We start from the raw sequence: 26,330 nt of genomic DNA on the forward strand, positions 1-26,330 counted from the left end.
AACACATGTACCCTGGTGTGCCATCTTGACAAATAGCACCATGCAAGGTCCCATCACCAGTGAGGTCCCTCTTGCACCCTGGAGATCACAAACCCCTGCAGAGAGCACTGCCAGGCAGGACACAACTCATTCCCCAGGTGCCAACAAGATGCCAACACTGCTGAAGTTTCCCTCCTTACTAATGCTATTGAGCAGCTTGTTACTCCTTCTCCTTCAGACCTCCTACCCATAAATGTCTGCATGGCAGGGAGACACTTGTCACTTCCCCAGGGGCAAGTAGGTGGGAAAAATCTCCTCCAGTTCTGGCTCTTCATTCTGAATGCAGGAATTTGATTGATTTTGATGCAACTGGAGAAGGATTCATCCAACTTTTTATATGTAAAGCACCTCCTACTTAAAGGCAACAAACTGGTGGACAGTCAGTCTTCCTCCTTGTAAAAATCATTCTTTGAGTTTAAAAATCAACACTCAGCCACAAGATTGAAATTGTAGAGAAATTCAGGAGCACTCCCAGGTGCCTGAACACCAGCCAGTAGGATTTTAGCAAATATATACTCTCCTGTTTCCACAGGTCACTTATCACTGCTTAAACACTGAGTATTCCAATGTGTAAGCCAGTGAGAGCTGGCACACACCCATTCAAGGCACATTTGGACAGTCATCTGCTTTCTGACGAGCACAGAAGAGCCACACGCACATCAAGAGTGACTGTCCACCCCCAGCAGAGCACAGCTAGTCCAGCAGATCTGGGAACAAAGCACGACCTACTGGTAAAAGGCTCTGGCTGCACTGGTGCCTCCCCCAGTGCCCATAAATCACTTCTGGAAGGTAGTTGGGAAGCAGCTGCTAATGATAGTTTTGCTGCAGAGTGCAGGAAGTCACCTTTTAACCCTGCCTGCTGTTGTTTGTCTCCCTGAGCGTGACAAAAGGACAGATGTGGACAACATGCTGGCCCTCGGGAAGATCCGGTCAAAGCTCAGCAGGGAATCTGATGTGGTCCCATGCTGGCAAAGCGTCACCCTCAAAAAACACCTTTTGGCTTTGGATGCTTCCCAGGACTCATTTTCAAGCAGCTTGATGCTTGTACCGATTTTTTCCTCCCTCACCCTAAAAATCGAGAGAAGTATCCCAAAGACAATTTTGAGTTTGCTGTTGCTGCACTGAGGATTACCCACATTCCCCTTTCCTGCCATCCAGGCCCCACAGGACAAGGAGGGGATTTGTAAAATAACCAATATGTGCCCATGGGGGTTGAATTAAGCTGAGCAAGTAACTTTATTAACAAAGAAGTATACAATGTGAGCAACTTGTTTCCAGCCCACGGAATAGTGCTAATCAGAGTCACATTTTCACCTGACAAGTTTTTTTTTTACTTTTTAACTTTCCTTTTGAAGTTAGTAGCTTTAGTTTCAGCAAAACTCCATAATACATTTTAGACAACACCACAAATCAATCTCCAACAGCTCACTCCTGTTTAAGTCACTGCTGCTTAGACAGATGCCACACTACTGTGCCTTCTTCCACCCAAAGAACACCAGTCTGAACTTTCTACATTCCATGTACAGGTGAAATACCTTTGAAGCTTGCTTGTTTACAACTGTAATCCAAAATGAATATGTATCTCAGGAGCAGTACTCTTGCTAAGCATCTGAGTCTGCAGGAAGCTTCTCAGGGACAGACAGCAGTATTAGCAGGTGTGTGCACCCCCTCTGTCTAAGCCAAAAGAAATTCAAGGGCAATTATTTCTTCACTTCTAGCTGCTGACATCACCTGCTCTGACATGCTTTTCCTGTGGTGACACGAGGCCAACAAGAGGCCTCACATTCTGTAGAGGATATACTTCCATCAAATAAAACACACCCAGTGTGCAAACATGACGGTGGCTGAACGCCAGCCCTGAGGCATAAAAAGAAAAATCCCTTCTAACCTGACCATGTAAACCTGAGCATAGAGAGAAGGAGCTTGGCTGACATGTACTCACAGTGAAGACATCATCGTCGCCGACTTCGGCCTCGTTGTGAAGGGTGGACGAGGAAGTTGTAGATCCTAGAAAAAACCAAACCAACAGCTTTTTAAACACATGACATTTCCATGAAACTTTTTTTTTTGAGGCTGTTAAACATTTGGATTCTCAGAGGTTTGTGTGTTGTAGATGTGCAGAAGAGTGGCTGAAATTAAGGAAAAACAACCCATCTGCTGGTAGCTGGGTTGGAGAGGTAAAACTTGAAAAAGTGTTTCTTGAAACACAACTGTGTGACTGCCAATGCTAATTAACAATCATAAAAATAGCAGTTACCATTTCCAATTACAGAAGACTAATTTCTGAAGAATGGTAAAGCTATGTACTAATCAGTGCTCCAGGCTGATTCTCAGCTGTCAAGAAATCACATATGAGTTTTTCTTCACTTACTCCCTAAATGTGGGGCAGGGGGGAAGAAATAACCTATAATTTAAAATAAAATGAACCTCACTTTGACAATGAAGAGTTAGATTGTATTTTTTTTCCTTTTAATTGTGTAAGTTTTTATATACTTGAAAGGTCTTCTCTATCACCTACTTCTCAAAGAATCACCTTGCCCCACGTAAACAAAGTATCTGAAAGGAGCTGATATGTGTAAAACCATAGACAAGAGAAAAATACTGGGGAGTAATTTTCATTAGGTACATTAGGAAATCTTCTGGAAGAGTAGGGAAGCATATCAAAAAATGTTCTCACCCCACAGGTGTTCCTGCAGAGCTGCTCGAGGGCCTGGTGAGCACCAGATCACAGAACAGCCTCAAGGCAGGGGGTGCTCACCACTGCTGCATTTGACACCAAATTCATGCTGTACCTAAAAAGGAGTGACTCCTCTGCCTACAGCCAATCAAGACCCCAGACCCGCTTCCTGGCTGGCTTCATCTACCCTAAGGCTGTCAAGGAGGGTGGGCATAGCCAGAGGATCTGCTGGGGAGGGAACCCTCAACTCAAATGTCTATTTTTTTGATGGAAGCCCACTGCTAGAGTGGATTATGCCCACATCACATCCCTGACCAACACAGTACAACGACTTGCACCACTTTCATTCTGGAAATTTGTTAAAATAATGTGTTTTATATAATGCTATTGGCACCAGCCTTGGCTGCTCTCAGTTGCATCATCATGAATATGTGCAGAGCTAAGTGTGAAAGCCCACTTAAAACACTGAGTAATGTGGAAACATTTGTGCCATTTGCTACATTAGCTTTAAAATTAAAAAAATCTGAAGCTCTATGGTGCTGCATAGGGCTCTTGTACCTGTGTCCCAAACTTCTGATGCTACAGGGAACGAACTATTGGTTAAATATTCACAATAAAGCAGTGACTACATGATGTTAAGTTCTAAATGCACACTCAATCATGCTTAATATTACCTGCTGAATTTGATCAAGTATGTGAACAAAAAATGAATGATAAATTAAATCTACTGCCCAACACTGCATGTGCATGAACAAATTATTGTTTTTCATTCAGAAAGCCTTATTTGGAAGTTAATGAGGAACACATTCATGAGGATCAGCCTGTACTGTTAATGGGATAAATATAGATTTGCTGATTTTTAAGTATCTGATATACAGCAGAACTTGATTTCAAATACCTCCACTGTGAAATGGATCAAGAAGAGCAAAACAGGAGTTGCCAACCACTGGCATCTTCAAAACACTACTCAATACATTTGAGTTATTATCTCCTTGAAACTTTGCACAATCCCATGCCACTTTCATAAAACATCCCTTTTATGACTCAAAATGATTCACAGTTTTAACAAGAAGAAGAAAGAAGCAAGTCTACCTGGAACTTCTTCATGTTAATGGCATAGAAGAAAGCAAATTTCTGAGAACATCATTCCTCTCACTGATGAGGTATTTACCAGCAAGGAGCCCTGGGGGATTAATTCTCTTCCAATATCTACCATGTTCATGTTAAAGCAAGGACAGGACATCCAGAACATGAAGTTGTCTTATGGAGCTAATGTCCTCAAAAAGAATACACATCTGTACATACATCTGAGTTAGTATCCTCAGAAAATGTACCATCTGTATATAAAAATATCCTGGTCACACTGGAAGAGAAGGCAAAAGGCTTCTCTAAGTCCCTACATAAAGTAGTATGGCTAAAAAAAAATCAAGAAAAAATGCATGAAGAATCAAATTTCATTAAAATAAAGTACAATTGAATTGTAGCTGTATTGTGATTGCCTGATTGCAATGAAATGTGAAAAGGAAAAATTTATGACAACTTCAAAGCACAGACAATTCAAACGCATTTTTTACAGAATTAAAAAAACAACACCCAGAAACACAACAAAGAGTCTTCAAGAACTACCATTCAACTAAGAGGATGCAGACACAACTAATTACTGCAAAATAAAACCAAAACCAAACTAAGTTTTATTCAACTCCAGGCAGGAATTTAACAAAGACTCAGTCAGATGAGATTTGACTGCAAATAAAGAGCCTGGGATGTCTGAGTTGCCATCACTAGTGTAAAACCCAAGTTTATCAAAAAAAGCAGTAACAACAAACTTGATGATAAATAACAGGGAGAAGTCTGAACAGACAGGATTGAAAAATACTTGACTGAAATACCTTATCTCTTCTAAGGGATGAGAAAACTCAATTCCTAAAGCTAGGGCTGGCTCACTGTAGGACAAGGGCCCCAGCTGCACTTGAACACGTGCACAAGAGACCTCCAAGCCCAAGAACTGATTTTGAACACTTCCCTCTTCCCAACTCCCTGACCCAAAGCCCCTGCCCACTCTTGCAAGGGTGCAGTGTCCACCCCACGCTACCTTCAATGAGGTCCTCGATGGCTTTCCTCACTCCTCTGTCGAAGGCTCGAGCGTCAGCGGGGCTTTGAAAGGTGAGCCCAAACTTTCTGTTGTCAACTTTCCAGTGGTGGAAGGTGGGGTTTGCCTTTGTGTACACCAGGTCCTTCTTCACAAAGCACTCCAGCACCACCTGGGAGGGCGTGAGCCCCAAAAGAGGAGCAAAGTCACTTTTCCCACCCCAAGGATACAGCCAGCATCGTCTCAGGCTGGACCCAAAAAGCAAGCCAAGTCATGCCTCACACAGGGGAACACCAAATCATGACTAATAAACACCAGACATGGTAATTGTTCTCAAAACTATTGCACATTCATCTTTTGCTTGTGCTTTGAGTAGGCGCTCACTCCCTACCCCAGGAGCATGTTTTGGACCCAGTGTGGCACAGGTTAAACTAGCAGGGGGCTCAGGAGGAAGGAGAACCTCTTCCCTCAATAGTTTCACTCAACAGAAATTTTAACCATCAGCAACAGATTTAGGAGATGCTGCAACACTCCCCTCACTGTTTTTAAATTGTTCACCCCCAGCCAGACACTCATGTCAAGTTGTGCTGTGCCAGAAACCATCTCTAGAGTGATGCTCAGGGACAACAGCAATGGCTTGTCATGTCTTACTCCACCCCTCAAAACCATAACCATGGCTCCCAAATAATGTCAAAAAAAGCATCCTAAGCAAAACAACATTGGAAAAGACAAGCCATAATTGAAACAGCTTTAGAACAGCAGTCTTTTTGAAAGCAAGATAATTTCTGACTCAAATAATGCATTTTTTGAGCCTGCGCAGGAAGTGCTGCATTTAAGCTAGCCCCTATCTTCACAGGAGTGCATTTCAGAAGAATCAAATACATAAAAACAAGATAAACATTAACATTTCAAGTGGCCCTGGAAATCAGGAAAGGGCTTTATTAATTTGATTTGTGCAGGGATACAAGAGAGCTCCTTTTTAGATAAACAGCTACCAGGAGAAACTGAGTGTGTCAATTCATAAGAGACAACTTGTCTTCATATTCTCACTCAGCTTGTTCAAACCTTGAACAGCATGCAGCATAAATAATTCATGGCCCTTTTAAAAGGCTTGCACTGCATTACTCAGTGCAATGTGACTGGCTTCATGGGCTCTTTACACTTCAATTCACTTCTCACTTACCCCCGCACTAGGTCTAAGAAAAAAAAGAAAAAACCACAGGCCCTCTTTCATTCAAAGGGGATCTTCGCATGTGTATGTCAAAAATTTACCTGCTCCTTCCAGGTGGCATCACACCAGCCTAGGTAGCAAAAGATGGCAATTCTAGATGAGGATTGGGTTTGTTTTGTCCAATCCAGTATTATTTCCACATGCATGTTTTTTTATATATTTAAAAAAGAAAAAAACAAAACTTGCACAAGAATACAATAGCAATAGATTTGGGATAATTCTCATTATAAGAACAGACAAAAGTTGAATTAGGGTCTATTACCAGTTTGTCTTTCTGCCTTTCACCATGGATTAGAAATCCACTTCTTCCATTGCCCTCCGGGTACGTGACCTTGCAGACGCCAACTCTGCTGAGACCGCCTCCTTCTTGCGGCAACCATCCCCCACTGGAGTCATCTCGGGTCATAACCACAGCTTTGACTCGCACAATATAGCTGTCACTGCAACGGCAACACAACAAAAACAGAACCTTTGTGAGCATCAGTCACATCACAGCAGTTCTTCCTGAGGGTGGAATTTGGACGGCACAGCGCTGACCCCAACGGAGAGTTTCTGCCCGGGATGCAAGACCACCTCTGTCATGGATGGCCTGGAACACTCCAGCCATCGTAGGAGAGAGACCCACCAACCTCAAGGAATGAGCCTGCCAGGTTTCCAGATGTCAACACACAGATCAAACAACCTGTGGTCTCTGACACTCTGCCTCCTGCAGACAGGGACAGGGACCAAGACAGTGGGGTGACCCAGACCCAAAGCCAATTCCCACACTGGGGCATCAGGTCTCCAAAGTACTGGAAGAACACATGGAGCTCAAATAACCCACGAAAGAAGTGTTTCAAGGTTTCTGTGATCCAATTCATGAAGTGGGCTTTGAAAGATGACACTCAAACTCCTCCACATCTGTGACAGTTTTACGGGGAAAACCCCACAAATGTGGCTCCAGCTGGTACCTCAGATGAAAGGAGATGGGTATCACCTCAGCTCAGGTCATCAGGACCATACCATGCCCTAAAACATTCTCACCAGCATTTCACAGGGCTTTGAAAGGCAGAGCCTCCTAACCTCACAAGAAACTATTCTGGAAGCACCTAAGATCTGGGGATAACCCAGATGCCCACCACAAAGGTTTAGAAGAGCCCCCACAGTGGGAGACTCCAGGCCTCCCCTGTACCCTTTCCATAAAGCAGTTGCTCCATCATCCACTGGGGACATCACCAAAGTCATTTGGAAGCAGAGAAGCCCCTAGAGAAAGCAAGCAGAAGCCACACGCTGCACAGAACATGCAAGCTAAGACGGGCCGTCCCCAGCACAGAGCTGCAGGGAAACACCCAAAGGAGCTTCTCTGTCCTCGTGCCGCCCATCGCGCGCTGGACATCGACTGACACGGGGATGGTGTGACGCCTTCACAGGAAGGTCACCACGCTGGGCTTGGATGGCAGCCACACACAGCCACGGCGCTGTCGGCTGCTGGGGCACCCGAAGGTGCCCACAAAGCTGCTGCAGGGCACTCCAACCTGGGAACATCAACAGAGATGAGAAAAGGGACGTGTCCATGGACTGTCCATCTCCAGGCCACCAGGTGACCTCACCAGGAGAAGGAAGATCAACACACAGAGGGCTCCAAGAGGTAGCCTTTCAAAATGACAGGTATTATCCTTTATGGAGAGAAATTCCTCTCTGTATCCAGATATTTTCCCAGCATCCTGTACAGCATGACAAGCAGCAGTAGCTCTCTTCATCCCGCACCAGGTAAAACTGCCTCATTTTCAGACTATTTTTGCAGCAGTTCAGGTGCTAACAAACTCCAAGCCTCCCTTTCCTTAACACAACCAGATCTAAGCATCTAAGCAGCCTCACAGATCCTACCTGAAAGCAGTTTGAGGACAAACCAAGGGAAGCAGTGAGCATCTTCTGGGACCAGCTTATCTCTTCTGATCTCACAAAACACATGCTGCAATTTTCTTTTCACAGCCTTTAGTTTATGGATATGCCAACTTTCTCACTGGACCTACGCAATGACAACAGTGCACAGATGCGAGAAGTTCATCCCCTGCTGCCCTGAGTACTTTGCAAAGGCTGACAAAAAGCTTTCCAATCTGATACACAGCCACAGATGACACACACAAGGTATTCACAGAACTGACAAATGATGTTTTTAAGAGTATTTTTGCTCGAGTCTTTATAGCAGCTTCCTGGTACAGTAAATAGGGCAAGTGTGTCTATAAATTGAACCAGTTACCTTTTTATTTTTTAATGAAAACCTGTTTCTAGATTTTAAAGTGGCAGCTTTAATCTCCTGACTTCCTGATGCTCAGAAATAAGCAAAATACTTCAGCTAATTTCTTACTGTGCAAAAATTGAGCTGCTTCCATCCAAGACAGTTTTTGTTTTCTTCCTTGTACCTTTCCCATATGGTCTATGAGGATTAACAATTAGCAGATTAAGTACAAAGAAAGCCAACTATACATTTCTACATTTTTCTACTATTCCCCAAGGATCCTTTCTGGACTTATTTTTAGCTCTCTTCTGAAGTCAGAGCCGCTCAGTACGACCTTCCCTCCTATCCTCCCACAAAAGTCATCCACAGAAACTGCTGCTTCTCCTTCCACACTTGAAAATTGCCACTAGCACTGTAACTTCCTGCAGGATTTACCATTCACTTTTATGGCAGCAGTTGGAGCCTTTGGCAGTCCCAAAAGTAATGTTGCCTTCAGTTACTTCGCTGCAGAAATTGTCCACTTAAAGGAAAATAAGGCAAGAAGCAGCTACTCAGTACTTTGTGATTCCTGTCAGTTATTCACACATTTCCATCACCCCTCAGTGAATTCTACAGGCTTGTAATCACATCTGAGTACTACTGGATACCTACACATTAAATTTAGGTGCCATGACTATCCCTGCCCATTATAATGACAATCTGGTGGGGCACAGAGCCACATGATTTTCCTCTTTATATCCACATCTATCCATGACCTATGGCCCTCACAAATTCTGCCACCACATGCCAAGATAACACCATTTAAACTGTGTTCTTCCCATCCTGAAGACCAACCTCCTTAAATATAATAAGCCAGAAATTAAAGTTTCCATCCCCTACCCCTGCAAGGTGACTTCTGTTCCCCTATTAGACAAGAGTCTTGTCCAGCAGAAGGGTTCACCTTTGGCAGGGCAGGCAGAGCTCTGGCTCCATTAACAGAATCCCTTGGCACACTTTCCTGCATGATCAAAAGTCACCAGTGACGCTGGGCTCCCTGCAGAGCCCCATCCCCACTCCTGCTCTGCTCCAGCCACAGCATTTCCCAAAGCGCAACCTGTGCTAAGGGACTTGCAAAAAAAGAAAGAAAAGATACAAGGAAAGCAGGTGGTTAAGGGTTCTGAGTGCTTGACATCTTGGTTTAATCACTGGATTAGGACTCAGAAGCTGCACGTTGAATTTTCAAGGCTACATGCAGCTTGCTCCAGTCTTCTATGTCTAAATCCTGCCTGCTGTTTCCATCCACAAGCCTAGAATAGGCAATGCTTCTTTCCCTCATGCCAGTGTTGATAAATACTTGGGAGGTACTCAAATATTTCAGTTCCATATAAGGATCTTGCTTCCTTAGTGTAAAAGCTGTTTATTTTCTTTGCTATTTCATTTTACGCGACTGCATCAAGGCTCTGGCTGGTTCCAAGTATTCCAAATCCTGAGGAGCAAAGGAGTGATCTGCAAATCCCATGTGTGTGCTGCTGATGAAACCTTGGTGCACTGGAGTAGCAGAACAACCACATCCAAGCCATCCATCTGCACTTTTATCACGGTAACTGCAATTTGACTCTTTCATAAGAAATGGTTAATGAGGTACATGAAAATATTTGGTCCATTACAATTAATGAGGTACTGATAGCTAAAAATGAAATAATCAGAGAAAACCCCACAGTAGCCTTAGTTCCTCTTGTTTTATTGGATCCTTGAAACTTTTAAGACTGCTCTAATTGTTGGCTTTATGGCCTATGCTTTTCATGCAAACTATTCTTAATTATGCTCTTAAATGCTATCTTAACCCTTCAGATTTGTCCTCACCAGCCTTCAAAGCTCGGGAAGAAAGTATCAGAAGGGATTACCCAGCTGCATGGCAGCCAGCCAGCATGTTCCAGGGCTGCTCCAGGTTGTCTGCCTGCCCCACCCTGAGTGAAAAAAAAAAGAAACAGAATGAACTTTGAGAGTAAAGGTAATGCTGAAAAGCACATGCTGTTTTTATTGGAAGGAAAAGAGAGCTCTTTAAAAATTATAGCTCGTGGGTATGCATACATATCTATAAAAGTAAAATGGAGTGTGCATGTGTAATAGCTCTTCCGGAGGACACAGAATTTTCCTAAACAAGAAGTGACTGAATATGACCTCTGCCATCACTGAACCCTGGTTTCCCTATCTACAGTCCAACTCACAAAGCATTTGTGTGTCTAAGAGACAGGTGACACTTGAGGCTGACAGAAGTGCTGTCCCCCACCATGTACACATGGGGCTGCCATCATCCTGTGCCCTCAGACACAAACCACATCACTCCAGCAACACTAATGGGGGACAAAGCCATGAGCCCCTTGTGTGGGCTAGTGGCTGCAATCCTGCATCCAGGAGTAAACACCAAACAATTCACTCTTTAGTTGAGGTTTAATTTCACCACTGTCTTTGTAAAAGGAGTGTCAAAGCAGACAACTTCCTTCCACCAGATGCTCTTTTTTTCCATTTTGCTTCCAAAGCAGCAACTGCAGATACCATTGGAGATATCTAAAAATCCCAAGGAGGAAGGAAAACCTAGTCCAACCCCCCACATTTACTACTTTTTTGAGTCACACTTAGTATCTAAAACACTTCCCAGACACCTTCTGTAATTCAGTAATATTCTTCCCTCTAGCCAAGTTACTTGACCAAAATATAAGATTATAAACTTCCACAATATTGCTGCCATAAGGCACTTTGATATTTTCCTCCCTTTCCAACTCTACAGCTTACAAGGCCAGGAGAGATCCAGGTCTCAGAAAAAAAGGTATTTGCCCATAACGGGTTTCAACATTATGGACTACTGTCTTTTAATCCATGCATTGACATTCCCAGAAGCCAAGTTTCAGGGAAGAGCCTTAAAGAACAGCAGGAGGCTGCTAATGCAACAGCAGCAGAGGTCAGGCACACAAACACAATTTAAACTATTTGGATCCAAACAAATGTAACTTTGCAATTACTAGGGCATAACCCGTCTCTGGCTGACCTGGATATATTTCACAGTGCCAGGTGTTTTCCCTGCCTCAGCAGCTCCAACATCTGGAGTTAAAACCATCACATTCTGCCCAGGTGATTGCTGCAAGTTGTATTGTGAGGCTCCTCTCTGCAGTTCATCCCACAGCCAGAAAGCAGAGACATTAAAAGCTGCTATTTTTGGAGTCCCACTTCCTTGATCTGTTGGTCGGTTCGTGAAGCTTCTTGCAAATGTGACATATCTGCAGATTATAACCAGCATTTTCTTCTTCAAACCCTAACTTAGCAATTTGTTTGAAAGCAAACCTCTGAGAGTATGCAGCTATAGCAAACTAAGTTGATATTTCCATACCATTCAGATTTCCAGCAGGTTTGAAACTTTTTCATTAAGTATCAAAACCACTACATATCACCAAGAAAAAAGGACATCCGTGTCTCTCTGGCCAGATCAAATGATAGAATGGAACCTGAAGAAAACCATGGAAAATCTCCCAAAAGTTTTTCTTGCCCCCCACCTCTGCGTCACACCAGGAACAAAGAATCTCTGTACCTGTAACCCAACTCCTGCATAACCAATTTCCAACCTGTATTTTTCTGTTTTTCAAATCAAACACCGCCAGAATAAAAGGGCACATAGGAAATTTTAGTTTCCCCACAGTCAGAGTAAATACAAACAATTCAGTCTCCACATTCCTTGCTCCAGAGATGCTGATAGAGCCTAGAGCAGCCCCAAAGGCAAAATGAAGAGGGGTCAGATCTCCACAGCCAGTGCTTGGCAAGCCTGGCTTTGCTTCCAGCACTGCGGCGCATCCAAAAATCCTCCACAGGAAAAACTAATAGCAGTTTTGTTTGGCCTGTTGTTGTTTTGGTTTTTTTTCCCCCCCAGAAGAAAAAGGACTTCTCAAAAAACCAAGACACCTGCAACAACCCAGCCGCCCGCCTCCACATCTCCCTTAAATGCCGAGGCAGTGAGGAACAAAGGAACCCTTTCACCAAAACGTTTGTTCAACATTCAAGGCTGATTTTATTGAGTTTATGAGAAACAGCTCTATCCTAACTAGCTCAAATGGGATTTCATAATCCTGTAATTAGTTCAGATCCTTCCAGGAAGTATAGGAAAATTCGTTCCTGAAATACATACATACATTATATATATCTATATCTATATATATTATTTTTTCCCAAAAGTATACATATTATGTGGTCCTGCATGGGCTAAATCAATTTTTTTTGGCCAGCATAACATCCTTTCCTGTGCCAGACTTGCCCAGTGATCCTCACAAAGTGCTATACACATGGGCAAAACCTCAAATGAACTGGAAGCAGCTTTTCAGGGAAAAAAGCTGGCTTACAAGCACGCTGATAGGCAAGCAAAGATACTGATGCAGCTCTAGGTCTCTCCCCAGAAATCAGCTTATTACACACACAATTTTGAATTAAAATGACATTTTAACAGCATTGGGGCAGATTAACTTATGACTTGTGTCTGCATTGAAGCATTTATGTAACATTGCTGAAACTGTGTCAGAGCTATCAAAAGTTATAGCAAATGTTGTTAAAAAACACCCAAAACAATATTTGATTTTTTCCCCTAAACAGCAGCCATGACATCACTGGGACATGCATACTAATGACACAACTTTTAATGACCAACCATTCAATGAAATCTCTTAAAAAAAACTTCCTTCAAATTTGTTGAATGGGTCAAATTTGCAATAAACGATCATAGGTGCACATAGTAGTATGTCCTGAAAAGTTAAAAAGGGCAGCATTAATACATTTGAATAATTTGCCCTGCACCTCATCTGCAGTACAGGCAAGAGTTGCAGCCTCAAGTCCTCCTAGTTTTGTGCAAGAGTACAAAATATTAACAAATTACAAGGAAGCTAATTAGCACTATCATTTACAGTAATGAGTAATAAATTGTTGTTGCATGACAGATGGTATTTGTTTTATACCACGTTTAAGATAAGCAAAAGTCACATAAAAGTTCAGCCAGCCAAATAGGTAGATTCACAAGATCTGTATCCTGAATTGATTCCCCCACCTAAAAAAAAAAAAATCACAATCATGTTCTACCCTAATTTTTTTCCTAACATAAACTGACCACAAGCACTCCGTTATTGCTACCCTATGTGAGCTAATAAACAGCAATACTTAGCAAAAAAACCTCAAAAAAATGACAACCACAGAAACTGCATTCCATAAAGAATTATGTCTGCCGACATATAGAGAGTATTCCTGTAAACTCAAAGTTTACAAAGAAAAGAAAAATCACTCACCCAAAGGAAGTTAAATTTTCCCCCCACTCTCCTCCATTTTGATCAGTAGAGACTACAACTATATTTATTCCTCTGTAAACATCCTCAATGACACATATGTTATAACTATGAAGAGCAGATAATATTTTGCAAATATTAAAAAAATAAAATAATTCTGTGACTCAGTTCCAGCTGGGTCTGTATCAGAGGAGGGGTGAGGGAGTAAGCAGGATAACTGCACTCTAAATCTAAAGGGTTTTCATCTTTTGCCAGATAAATGAACATAAAAAAGAAAAGAAGACATTCTTGGCTATATCAAAACCAGCACACACGTTGGTTTTGCCTTCAACCTTTTTTTATAAATCCCCTACTGCATCAAATGTCCATGAAGAGGGACATCAAGGGAAGCAGCTTCCCAGGCAGCATCTATTTTTTCCTATTGGAATTTAAAGAAAGGGTGAATATTAAACCATTAGTTCTGAAAAAAAATTTGATACGTAACCATTAATGAAAGGCTGTGTTTCACAGAAGAATTCATACACATTTACTGATAAATTATATGCTGCTTTAGACAACATTCAGAAGGGCTGTGGGGGGAGATGGGGGGAGGTGGAGGAAAAGAACCCCAGGAGTAAAAAATATGGAATTATACACAGCCAGAGCACACTTACCTGCTGGGGGATGCCATTTCCTCTGCATTTTAAACCTTTCCTGCTCGGTTTTAGCACCATTGCCACCAGCAGCCTCCGTGTCTGCTCCGGTTACCCCGTGTCCCAGCTGGCTGCTGCCGGGCGGGCAGGCGGCTTCCCCCCATGCGTGATTCAGTCTCCTAGAGGGATGTGCTGCATTGTGCGGGGTGAGTCATCCCAGAGGTATTCTGCACATTACAGCCCCAGCCGGCCCATTACTCATTCGCAATATCCTCCTGGCTCGGAAGAGAACATCGACCAAAGATCCTTGTTTCCCCACCCCGGTTATAGGCTGGGAAAAAATAAAATAATTACAATACAGCTACCATAAAGTCATGATGGGGGTGTTTAGCAGCAGCTGACGGTGCTGCTGAGAGGCTGCCCAGCACAGCACCCATGCACGCAGGGCTGCAAACAGGTCCAAAGTTGAATGCAGGTGTCATTTCCTCTGGTAGCCTGTCAGCACTTTATTCCCAAAAGCTGCCAACACAGCGCTGGGACCAAGGGTCCAAACAACTCCCAAGGCTTGAAGGAAGCACTCAGCCTTCCAATATGTCTGCCTCCATCACGACTTTTAACGGGGTTTTAAATACTTCCAGCGGGCAACGAGTTGGTCCCTCTAATTATCAACTACGGATCCTCATACACCCCATCTCTGCTGGCAGCCCACATAACCTCAGTGCCAAAAGGAGCATCCCTACACACGAGCTTTGTTTTGGACATAGTGTCTCAAACACTCCCTTGCTGCTCAGGAACCTTCACCACTGCTGGAGCCTCTCGCTCAGCCAGGGTGTCGTGTGTGCCCTCACAAGTTCTATGATGATCCCTAACGCCCTCTCATTAAAGCAGAAATGTTGCTCAAGAAATGCCTCAGCACCGATAACAAGAATAAAAATTGTGACACTACAGCTCTGAAAGCAGCTTCTAAAAATACCTGCCCAGTTTCTGAACTAATCTGTGCTGATGATTAGGCAGGAAGGGAGAAGAAAGCTAACTGTTTCCAGGATCAGCTGCTTCTGTCTGCCTTAAATCCAAATGGTTTTAACCCCGATTTGGGACAAAAAATCCCTTTTTCCCCAAGGTGGAGAATGGTGACTGAGGTCATGCTGCCTGCAATCATCCTTCAGAGGAAAGCTGCATCTCCACTTTACAGAAACTGGCAACCTAAAATCACAGGTACTCCCCAAAACTTCATGTGTGGACCATAGAAATGTCGAGCTAAGGACCAACGAGGTTTGAACCCATATTCAGTGAGCAGACACCAGGCCACACGAAGGATGCTGGGACATCAGAGGGGGTTGGACTAGATGGCCTTTAAAGGTCTCTTCCCATCCAAACCATTTTGATTCTATGACATCCCGACATTTGTTCACTCCTCTTTCCAGCACCCAGCGAGCACATGTGCAGGTGCAGCTGCAGGCCCCTATTTGCAGCTTGGCTGGATTTGTCATGACAACGGAATCAAGCTACAGTCCAAAGTCAGGATGAAGACAACAAGCAGCATGCGAAGTTTGTTACAGTGGTATCAACAGACAGCTGCATTTACTGAATTTCAATATACAACTTAAAAAGATCTTTTAGCTTAATGGCCAGAGAATAGTCTGTCTTCATAGAAGTGCATTTGCAACCAATGGGTTAACTCATTAGTCAAGAGTATCATGCTATGCAAGTAATTAAAAATAATAGATGGGGCTTTTTTTTAAGATCTTAATTGCACATCCCCAGTCCACATCTCATCCTATCCAGATGTGCCAGAATCTGCCACCTCACTTTCCTCTTCAAGCTCTGCAGCAACACTGCTTTTACCTTCAAATGCAGCACCCATCAGCTCAAACCTCATCTCTCTCCACCAAGAACTCAGCACACAAGTCCAAAGCAACATCAACCAGAAAAATTCAAGAAAGCTGCTGTGCCAGCAGCTTTTTGCTGCCAGTCCAGTTTCTAAAGCTTTTCTCCCAAGGGATGGGGGAAGATGAAATTAGCCTCCCTGTGTGAGACAAAACTATCCTTGAATAAGCTGTGTTGTAATCATGTTTTTGAAACAACATCCTGAACAGTTACATATCCCCAAGCATTCCTGTTTTCTTGCCTTCCTACTGGTCTGCAGGCCATCTTGCCCCTGGTCCTCCTAAAAACTCAAGGGTCAGCACACAGAGCAACTTGGGACCATCAGAAGGTTCTTACAGATGAGCAACATCAACAAACAGTTCCAGTATGACAAATTACACAGAAAAGTCACCACAATGTGGTACCTGTGTACCACAATCTCACAGCTGCTGTGGGGCAGGTCCAGCTGATGGGGCTGGGTTGAACCACCACCTGGGTAATCTCTGCAAAGCTGCTGCTCTGCCCAGGGTCAGGAGCAAGTGGGGACAAACATTGCATGTGAAAATGCAAGAGAGAAAAAAGCTCTCTTTCACAAATGTTACAGCATGCTCAATCCATAGGGATGCAAATAATGCCCTCGCCTCTTGTGTACATCCAGAAGCTACTGCATCAGTCAAGAAGAACCACCAACTCGTTCAGCTGGCTTCAAGCCCTGCTCCCAAGGGTTTTCTCCAAAAGGAAGTAGATATCAAGTCACTGGATCAGCATCAACTGAATCACTCACTGGTTGGGTTCTCACCTTTGCACATGTTCATTAACCTTAAGGTTAAGCTAACAAACCTCAGCTCCAAGACTGGCAATGCTGCTGCCCTTTAAAAAATTATAATTAAAATAATTATTATTTTTCCCTTAAATACTGCCCAGTCCAGTAGATTGCACACCCAACCCTACCAGTGAAACATCCTCCAAAGCCTTCTTGCAATTCCTAGTGTGGACCAGTGAGTGGCTGTGCCAACACATGAACATCTTTCCCCATTTCCCAGCAAAATTCATGCTGCTACAGGGTTCTGCTGTTAGAAATTTAAAGTAAACACTGCACCTGGAGAGCCAGCAAGGTGGTGGATGTGTCTTTTGCTGCCTGCCAGCCAACCACAAGCACAGTTCAAAGATCAGAGACAGTGGCCGGAGCAAGAGGAGCCCATTTTCACTGTAGCTGCTGGAGTACTTGTGGTGAAGGGAATGAAATTCAGTCACCTTGTTAACAGCAGTCATGTCAATGGGCTCAACTTCTGCAGCAAAACATTAACAGAGCACCCGGGACCAGGCCCTGGCAGTTGTGCACTGGGCACAAAGATGCCTCAGCACACAATTCCAGTGCAGGGAGAGGTGTCTGAGCCACTGCAGGGCCAGGTCCATTTTGGGAGTACTGAAACTTGTCATGGCACACCCTCTGGGAACACCAGGTAACCTACCTTAAGTGCAGTATTCAAGATTAACCACAGCAATATTGCCTGAACACTGCTTGCTGTGCCTTGTAAGAGGTAAAGAAGGTGACTTTTCACAATTTTGTTTAAATTAAAAAAACTAACAAAACCCAAAATAGAACTAACAAAAAAACCCCAAACAATCAAATGCCCTCCAAACAAACAACAACCCCAACAAAAGACTCATACATGGTCAGTGTAGTTTTATGCCCAGCACTTGAGAGACACCCACTGCACTTATGCTGTCCCTGTCGTCCACAAAGCTGTCCTAAATACCGGGATCATTAAACTGTGTTGTAGGGAAAAGCAGGAAGTATGGCAAAAATAGGAAAAAGAGCACAAAAGTAGATCCTTAGGAAGGACTTCGGACATTTTATGATACACTTTACACTGCTGAACATTACAGGAGCACTGAAATGCCCCTCCCTACAAATCATTACCATGTTTTCTCTATTTTGAATGTCATTCTCATAGATGAATGGACCTTTGTACATATGTATGACAACAAAAAAATGACCCCAGCATAGATGGGTATTTCCAGCCAGGATCTGGGTGGAGGCCATATGGACTTCATTTTCCTGCAGACAGATCAAAGGAAAGTGCCAAGAGCATCTTACAGGACTCCACATAAACATCCATGACCAGAAAAGAGGTTACACAAATGACATGCACCGAGCTCCTCCACACCGGAAAAGCCTCATGTGCTTTTCTTCTAATTAAACCCTTCCTCCACAGCTCCTAATTGATAGCTGGACAAACAGCTGTAATGTACTCCAGGAAATCTAACCCTGTACTTTGCCTTACTTGTGTGACATGGCCTCAACATCACAGGGCACACAGCAAACTTTCATTTTCTCAATAGGAAACTGGTTTAAAAAACAAGCTACTGAAAAACCAAGGCCTCGCTCCTCCCTTTTTATTTTGCACTTTGATACTTAGCTCAAAGTAGAGGTACTTAAGTGTGAGTCTTTTAACAGTTGCATCTGTGCTTTCCTTTTCTTTAGGATAAACTTTTTTTACCATGCGAATACTCTCAGACTAATTATGCATATCCTAAACCAGGTATATAATTTTGTGTCTTCTCCAATTTCTTCCCTCTAGATTTCAAATCATCTTTAATGCTCTCTGAGGGCTGGCACTATCTCCTGGAAAGCCCCACACCACAACTCAATATTCAATGGTAAAACCACCTGCAGACCAAGAGGCAGACACCAGGATATGATAACCTTTATCCACCTACATTCCTAAAATCACTGAAAACTCTAATAAAATTGTGCCCACCAGCTCCAGCTTCACACTCTCCAATCTGCTGTTGACTGGGCTTCTTGTCAGCCAGCTCCCTGTTTTGCCAGGGACTGACTTGAACTAACTAGCTTAAATTTTCAAGACCACTCTGCTTCTCTGTCAGTGTTAGTAAAACATTATCTTGCCCTTAAAATGTACCTTGTCCAGCTCTTCTTTTCAGTGCTCCCGGGAACAAGCTGCTGTTTTACAGACTTACAGGAAGATGGTTAACGCTTATGATTCCGCTTTCCATTTTTAGTAGTGTGGGAATTATTTTATTGCTCATTTATGAGTTATCCTCATATTCTGCCTCCTTCAGAACACAGAAAAAACACAAGGCAGGCTTTCCCTCCTGTAAAAGGTACTGCAAGTATCACCAGGCCTGACTTGGATCAGGACATCCAGCATTAACTATTTTCATAAGCGCATGCAGTGGTAGGACAAGGGGGAATGGCTTTAAGATGAAAGAAGGCAGGTTTAGGTTAAATATTAAAAATAAATTCTTTATTCAGAGGGTGCTGAGGCACTGGCACAGGCTGCCCAGAGAAGCTGTGGATGCCCCATTCCTGAAGTGTTCAAGGTCAGGTTGGATGGGGCTTTGAGCAACTTGATGTGGTGGGAGATGCCCCTGCAGGAGCAAGACGAGTTTTAAGGTCCCTTTCAACCCTAACCATTCTGTGGTTCTATGATTCTATTTCATAGCTTATGGACTTTATTATTTAAGTCCTATAGCAGGCAGAGATTCCTCACCAGTACCTTCGGTTTCCTCTGGCCAACTGCGTGCATCTCCTAACCCCGACTTTGTTCTCCCTGCAGCCAGCTTTCCTGTTTACATCTCTGCTGTCGCTTCCCTTGCAAGCCGAAGGGCTTTGGAAAAAGGACAAACAAACAGGCGTTTCCTCAAGATGCTGGCAGTTGCGTGCCTGTGCCCCTCTCCCTGCCGCTGTCCTTCACCTGGTCACAACACTGTCACATGCGCTTAATGGTTTGCATTTCCTGTGCTCTGCTTTAACAGGCAGAATCGTTTAAATGCTGAAAGATACCGTGGTGCCAAGTGCCCGCTGAATTGTCCCTGGCAAGAGGGATTTTGCTTGCACACAGCAGAGAAATCAATCAGGGGAATCATCTTGGGGTCATCCTATTTTCTCATTCTGGCAGGTAAGGATGAGTTGTTCAACACACTGCATGTTCATGTTCTCACACCAATTCCTTCTAAAAAGGTTCAGTACAGGGACAGCTGGAGTCCCCTGATATATATGGAAGAGATCAAAGACTCCCAGGGCCCTTCCTTATAGCGGCTTCTCATCCTGTACCCATCAGGGCTTTTGGTACACTCACTACTAGCTGGGAGTTGCCATATCAAATCTTCTGGATTCATTGGGGAATACCACAACATCAGACCAAAAAAACCTGCTAACAGCTTATGCAAGTCTATTAATTGAAATGACCACAGCACTGTTTAAAGGCATCAAAAAATGAAACCTGAAGAGAAGCAACATTATCTCCTTGCAGAAGATCCATGGGAAGAAAGCATCTATCTTTTTATGTTTGGGAAAGCCCCATCTATACCATATACTGTCCATTTTCAAAAAATGACTGAAGTATCTACAAGGGAGGAAGAAGATATACCCTGATTTTTTTTCTTAACTTCACAATGGTTTTTCTCTGTCTCAAGCCATGTAACAACCACTCTACACGCATGTTCAGCAGATGATAATGAAACCACAAGTGTTTATCTCAATCCAAAATGGCTTCATTTTTTCCCCCCTCCCCTTAAACTCAGATTTAACCAGGGTTTTAATTCCAAGGATAAAAGGTGCATGCTTACCCTTTTATGCTCCACCTACAAACTTGGGGTTTTTTCATTAAAGTAGTTTCATCCAGCTGTAAGTCTGACTTTAAGATTTATCTGTCTCTGCCATTATGTCCACTAATATCTTGGAGCAAAAGAAATTATAGCAAGGAATAGCCTTGGTCTGAAGATGGGTCTCCTCTGTATTTGTGCAAAAGGAGGGCAGCTCTGTGCCCAGCACTCCACTGTGACGTTTTGGCTCCCAGAGAAGTCAGCAGCAGAAGAGTGATGTGTCAAGACTGCCCTGCATGGCCTTCTTTTCCACTAGAAATTAATATTCTGAGAAAACAGCAATAACTTTCTGGCCTCTTAAGGTAGAAGACCACTGCCCAAAAGCAAGATGAGTACAAACTTTGCTAAACCATGATGGGAAATCACAAGTTGAAAAGATGTGTGAAAAAAACCCCAAACCCAAATCAAGGAAAACTCCCCCATGTCTCTCTGTGTGAGATAAAGAGATATTTTCAGCATTAATCTGCAAGGTGGGGCACAGGCCCACAAGCTGCTCCTTTGTCCAGGGATGCCTTTTTATTAATCTTAGCACCATGAGAAGGCTGTTGCCCAACCTGTGCTTCCCCCAGCACGGGTTGCAGGGACAACAAGGGTTGCAGGCTGTGCAGGGACAGCCTGGGAGCCACCAAGCCAATGCTGAGAAGATGCTGCGGATATGAACACAGCCCAGTGCATTCTGCCACAGAAACCCCAGGCTGTGCCAGAATGAGCTCTGACCTACAGGCCCAGCTCCAGCAGATTCAGTGACGGAGTCAGATGACGACAGCTCCTTTCGAAATAGAAAGCTGAGGGGGAAAGTCAGTTACTCATCCAAATCCAGTGCTCTCCCTTGGAAATGCATGGATGACGCATACCATCAATTTTGAGAGGGGAGAAATCACATTTCTCTTGTCTTCACCCTGTGCAGATGTGCTTGGGCCGCAATGAGTCCTGCGAGGACTTGGGAGTTAAGTCCCCATCCAACACATGCACACATGCATGAGGAATATAGGAGGAATACATTTACACGTTTAATGCATGCACTTAGTGTTGAAATTAGCTACAAGTAACAAAAGTTATTAGTGTAGCAGCTGAAAAGATTGTTTCCATCCCATTATAACAAGGCAATGCAACATCTGGATGTGGAAAACAGTTGACTAATGGCCAATGCTCACCTTGCTAAAGGATTAAGTGGAAATCTGTGGCTGTCTCAAGAGAAAGCCTAGGATGTAGCAGCATTCCTCTTCTGGATTTCCAGCTAACACTGAGATAGGAGTCCTCCAGATGCATTCACAACCAAGTAAATGAAGTTTAGCTGAAACAATGCTTTGCCAAAACTAACACAAGGACAGTGACCTCTGGAATTTGGTGCTACTTGCAGATGTCCCAAAGGCTGCCATCAATGAAATCATAAAAAAGGTACTTTAACTGTTGGCAGTGATTCATCCAGGTATTTTTTCTAGCAAAAAGCCTTATTACTGGGAGAAGAGTTTCCTCTTATTTGCAGGAAAATTCAGAGGAGAACAAACAGATACTAATTTGTTAAAAAGACAGATAAACATGTACAGGAAACACTTCTATGAAGGTCCTGATCCTCTGAAGATTAACAATCTACAGTACTGGAGACAAAACCATGACACTGAGGAAACAAGTGAACTATAAAAACAGGAAGAAGTGGAAGTTTATTTTTTTATGTTATTTTGAGAGAATATTTGTTTTTCTGAAGCTTAAGATACCAGCAAAAGCCTCCATCTGCAGGTCATACTATTCTCTATGCAAAAGCAGCTGCAGTTTCCTCACCCAGGTCCCCAGAGCTGTCAGATGGGGAGGCCATCCTGCACATTACAGATCTGCTGTTTCCCTAACCAACAACTGTTGTTCAGTTTTCACCTCATCTAAGGCCATTATGAATTGATGCACAGACAATACTCTATAGCTGACACCAATAAATCAAGTTATTTTGATGCTGCATTTCCCCCACGGCCACAGGGCTAGGCGTTCACTCCAGATATGTATTTTGGTATATTTACAATATACCAATATTAACAATATTAAGGCAGTACTTGTTGGAAATGAAGGGCTTTGCCACAAACAGAAAAGTTGTTCTGGACTCTCCTGCCTTAAGTTTGTGCTCAAACGAAAATAAAAGCATCAGTGCTGTGGATGACAAGGATGCAGCTGGGATGTGCTGGGGCCAGCCACCACTCCTGCAGCAACCTGGTGGCACAATGATTTTCAGACTGTCACAAGTCACCAAAGCTGAACAGACCCATCACTTTGTCTGGAAGCACCAAACTTTGCTTCTGTCTCAGAAACATCTTGTGTTCACTCATGGTGGCATCACAAGGAGCCCTCAGACTTCTGTTCTATGATATATAACTTTATCCTCCTTAAGTGAGTCAGGCTGAGGGACAGCACTGCCATGGGGTCTTCTGCTGTTAAAGGAGGTGGGGAGAGTAGGAGACAGGACCCCCACATCAATTTGTCTTCACTCAGGATCTTTTAGAAACAACTTCTCCACCTTTTTCTTGCAAAAGCCTGCAAGAAATCTAGATAATTCCCACTGCAACCAATGCCACGCACATGTACTCTATGTCAACCTAAGAGCAGAATTCAAATCTTTCTGCAGAATTCCCAGAGCACAGAAAGCTATCAATGCAGAAAATAAGTTCAACTTAACCTGAAAAAAAGGTTTAAATATTTAATACTCCTAATATATCCTCATCACTTCACTCTTCAGTACCATTTATAGCTGAGTTATTTTTCTCCACTGAATGTCATCCCTTTGAACTAGGGCATTCACTGTTTAGGAAAAACAATTAAATTTCCATGTTAGTTAGTGGATGTTAGTTAACTAGCAGGGGGAAAATTATCTATGTTAGGAAAATGCAAGTGCAACACCATCAGCCCTGCTTTCCATTTGACCTCTACCACAACTGCAATAATGATGCAGATGTTATTTGTATGGTTATTGCGCACCAATTTTTAAGTATCTCTATACTGGATCAAATATGAAGCAGTTGCTCTTTGTCTGACACACACTACACCAAGCCACACACCTTCTGCTTTGCTCTTAAGAAGAACAGTGACTGCCTGTAACAGTATGGTCATCAGCGGGTACCCATCTTCTGTCAATTCACGTTTCCTTTCCACATGATTACTTACATTCAAATGCTGCTGAACTGCTCCAAATTCAACAGACCAGTTTTTACCTCTGCTACTTTCTGGGTTTTTCTGCCCCATGTGTGCTCATGTCCCAGGGTTTTACGGGACCAAATGTTCTACACCACCTTGTATTTCCTCCTGTTAAGTACTGGTATCAGATATTAAACAACTCACATCAGTTACAAGCAGAAATTGGAATAATAATAACAAAAATAACAGACGGAGCCCATAAGCACCAGCTTCTAGGAAATCACTATCAGAAACACTGCTAAAGTTTATGCTCTCTGGCTAATTAAGTACTTGAGGTGGAGGTAAGAAGCTGCACCCATATACAGTGCTTACCAAGACTTCCTGTGCTTTCCACCCCAAAATATCACCCAGAAAAGTAAGTTCCACTCTGAAATTACACCCAGATATCCTGACTTCACCCCTTCTTTGCTCCAGATGGAGGAATGAGCTCCCAAAAAACCCTGTGCAATGCTTCCACAAAAGTACCAAACTTTGACTCCTGCCATTGAGATAGATCATCAGTAGAGAACCAGCTAGCAAAATACAACAGTGTTTTGCTCCATTGTCTGCCAATACCCAAGAGATACTTTCAGAAGTCACGGACTGGCTCTTCAAGTTCTTTTCTTCAAAGCACATAAAAATAGTATGAAGTAACAGCAAAGCACAATAAAATGGTGGGTGCCTCATCTGGCTTCTGAGCTCTAGCAGCTCTGGTGACAGGACACAGTGTCCAGGACAGCTATAAGCCAGATGATGCTGAAAGCGCTGGACTTTTGTTCTGGGGCATCTCATGGCTTCTTCACTTTGCACAGTCCTGGCTGCATGGGGCATTTTTGCCTTACCCATTAATCAATCAGTGTTTGTGGTCCATCAGTACTTGGCATGCCAATGACATGAGAAATAAAATCACAACAACAACAAAAACAATACTAAAATTCAAGCAGCTTCAAAACTCTTCATGGCTCTTACAGACTCTGGACTCTCCTGCCAAGCAAGGCAGCGATGGGAAGGCTGAGCTCTGGTGCCAGGGACCCCAGATACCCATCATGCCTATAATGACCAGCTGTTGCCAGCATGGAGGATGGTACAGGCACTATTTCAAAAATCCCACTCCTGGATAGTGCCTGGGACTTCCTCTGCCAAGCATGTGGCACTGCAAGCTCCAGGGGGCTCCTCACTTGCTTTCCTGAAATGCTGCTGTGGAATGGGCACAGGGGGCTTTGAGGAGCCCAGAGGTGCTCACACTGTCTCCAAATAGCTGGTTTTATTAACTTTAACCTGCACCCGTGGGCTGCTGAAGGCGCTACATCCCATTTAGATTTGCAGGGATAAAATTAAGCTTTTCCTTTGATAGGGAGCGATTTTTGTGCGGTGCCACAATGCTTGTTCGGGCAAGCTTTCTACTCACCTGGGGCAAGCATACTCTTCAAGACTAATTAGATCATATCCCTAGCTAAAAGAACTTAATAGTTAATTGAAACTTCGTGCCAACCTATGGTCTGCTCTGCATGTCTCTCATGCCTCGTGTAATAGAAGTCCAAGGGTGGGAGAGCAGCGTGGGGTGGGGAGAAGGTTTAATTTTAGCCAAAAGGAAGAACAGAGTCAGCACACTGCCTAGCTAAAGAAACAAACAAAAAATATAAATCCGCTCTGCCACAACCCTGCTCCATGATGTGAACTGACTAGTGCATGCATATGTACTATAAAGCAGAGGAGTGCTAAATGTCAAAAAGTGCTCACAAAACTGGCGGTACAGCCATGGACAACACAAGCCAAGAGTGCTGTGCTATGCAACACAGGGGGACAGTCTGCACAAGCCTTGGAGATGCCAACAAGGCACTTGTGACAAAACTAAGGCTTATCCTACAGAGGGGAAGTTAGCACATACAGAAAAAAGTATCTTTTTTAAGCACAGAAGAGGTTAGTATATTTAACATTTCAATTAGCTTATGAATGACAAAACCACAGTGCTGCAAAAGAAGTTCCTGTATTTAAAATGTTCCAAAATAAAATTAATACACAGGGACTGGATTTCAGCCTTTTAGGTATTTCCTTCCCCCATATTTAAGGTCTAGTTTTCAGAATAAGTTACATATAAGATAGCAAGAACATATACAAGTCGTAAATAAGCACAAACCTTTCAACTTTTCTTTATTCAATTAACTGAAGAAGCTCATTCATGTTCTCTGTAATGCAGCACCTTCCTACAAGCCGCACTTCACTCTCCCTCCAGTCATATGTTTCTTCCTGGGATTCAAAGATTTCCCTTTGGTGTCAAGGGAGTTTCTAAATTCCCTTTATGAATTATACAGCAAGAGATACCTGAAACAGGTGCTCAGCCAAGGACAACCCCATTGAAGCCATCCAAGGAAAGCCCTCCTTGGTTTTCTGCCATCTCACTAACCTGGGGAGCTCTAAGGACAGCTCTAGCAACTTACAGGTAGGACTGCCCTGGACCTTATATAATACATTTCTGAGAAAAAGATTATAAGCCTCCTAAGT

The 26,330-nt window shown here is 43.3% G+C and overlaps 1 protein-coding gene across 2 annotated transcripts in view; it reads right to left on the reverse strand.

The window, feature by feature from the left end:
• Positions 1–26,330, reverse strand: part of SPRED2 (sprouty related EVH1 domain containing 2) — a 59,118-nt gene that overhangs the window by 19,879 nt on the left and 12,909 nt on the right. The window contains exons 1-4 of one of the 2 annotated variants that reach the window (XM_058019786.1): positions 14,199–14,285; positions 6,299–6,476; positions 4,809–4,977; positions 1,982–2,046 (exon numbers count right to left, since the gene is read on the reverse strand). In XM_058019786.1, the coding sequence (XP_057875769.1) occupies positions 1,982–2,046; positions 4,809–4,977; positions 6,299–6,476; positions 14,199–14,215 (429 nt within the window). In that variant the 5' untranslated portion in view covers positions 14,216–14,285. Of the gene's footprint in view, positions 1–1,981; positions 2,047–4,808; positions 4,978–6,298; positions 6,477–14,198; positions 14,286–26,330 lie in introns of those variants that run through there. The other variant, XM_058019785.1, reaches the window with a different exon arrangement.

This window comes from Melospiza georgiana, chromosome 3 (assembly GCF_028018845.1).
Source record: "Melospiza georgiana isolate bMelGeo1 chromosome 3, bMelGeo1.pri, whole genome shotgun sequence".
Classification (NCBI taxonomy): domain Eukaryota; kingdom Metazoa; phylum Chordata; class Aves; order Passeriformes; family Passerellidae; genus Melospiza; species Melospiza georgiana.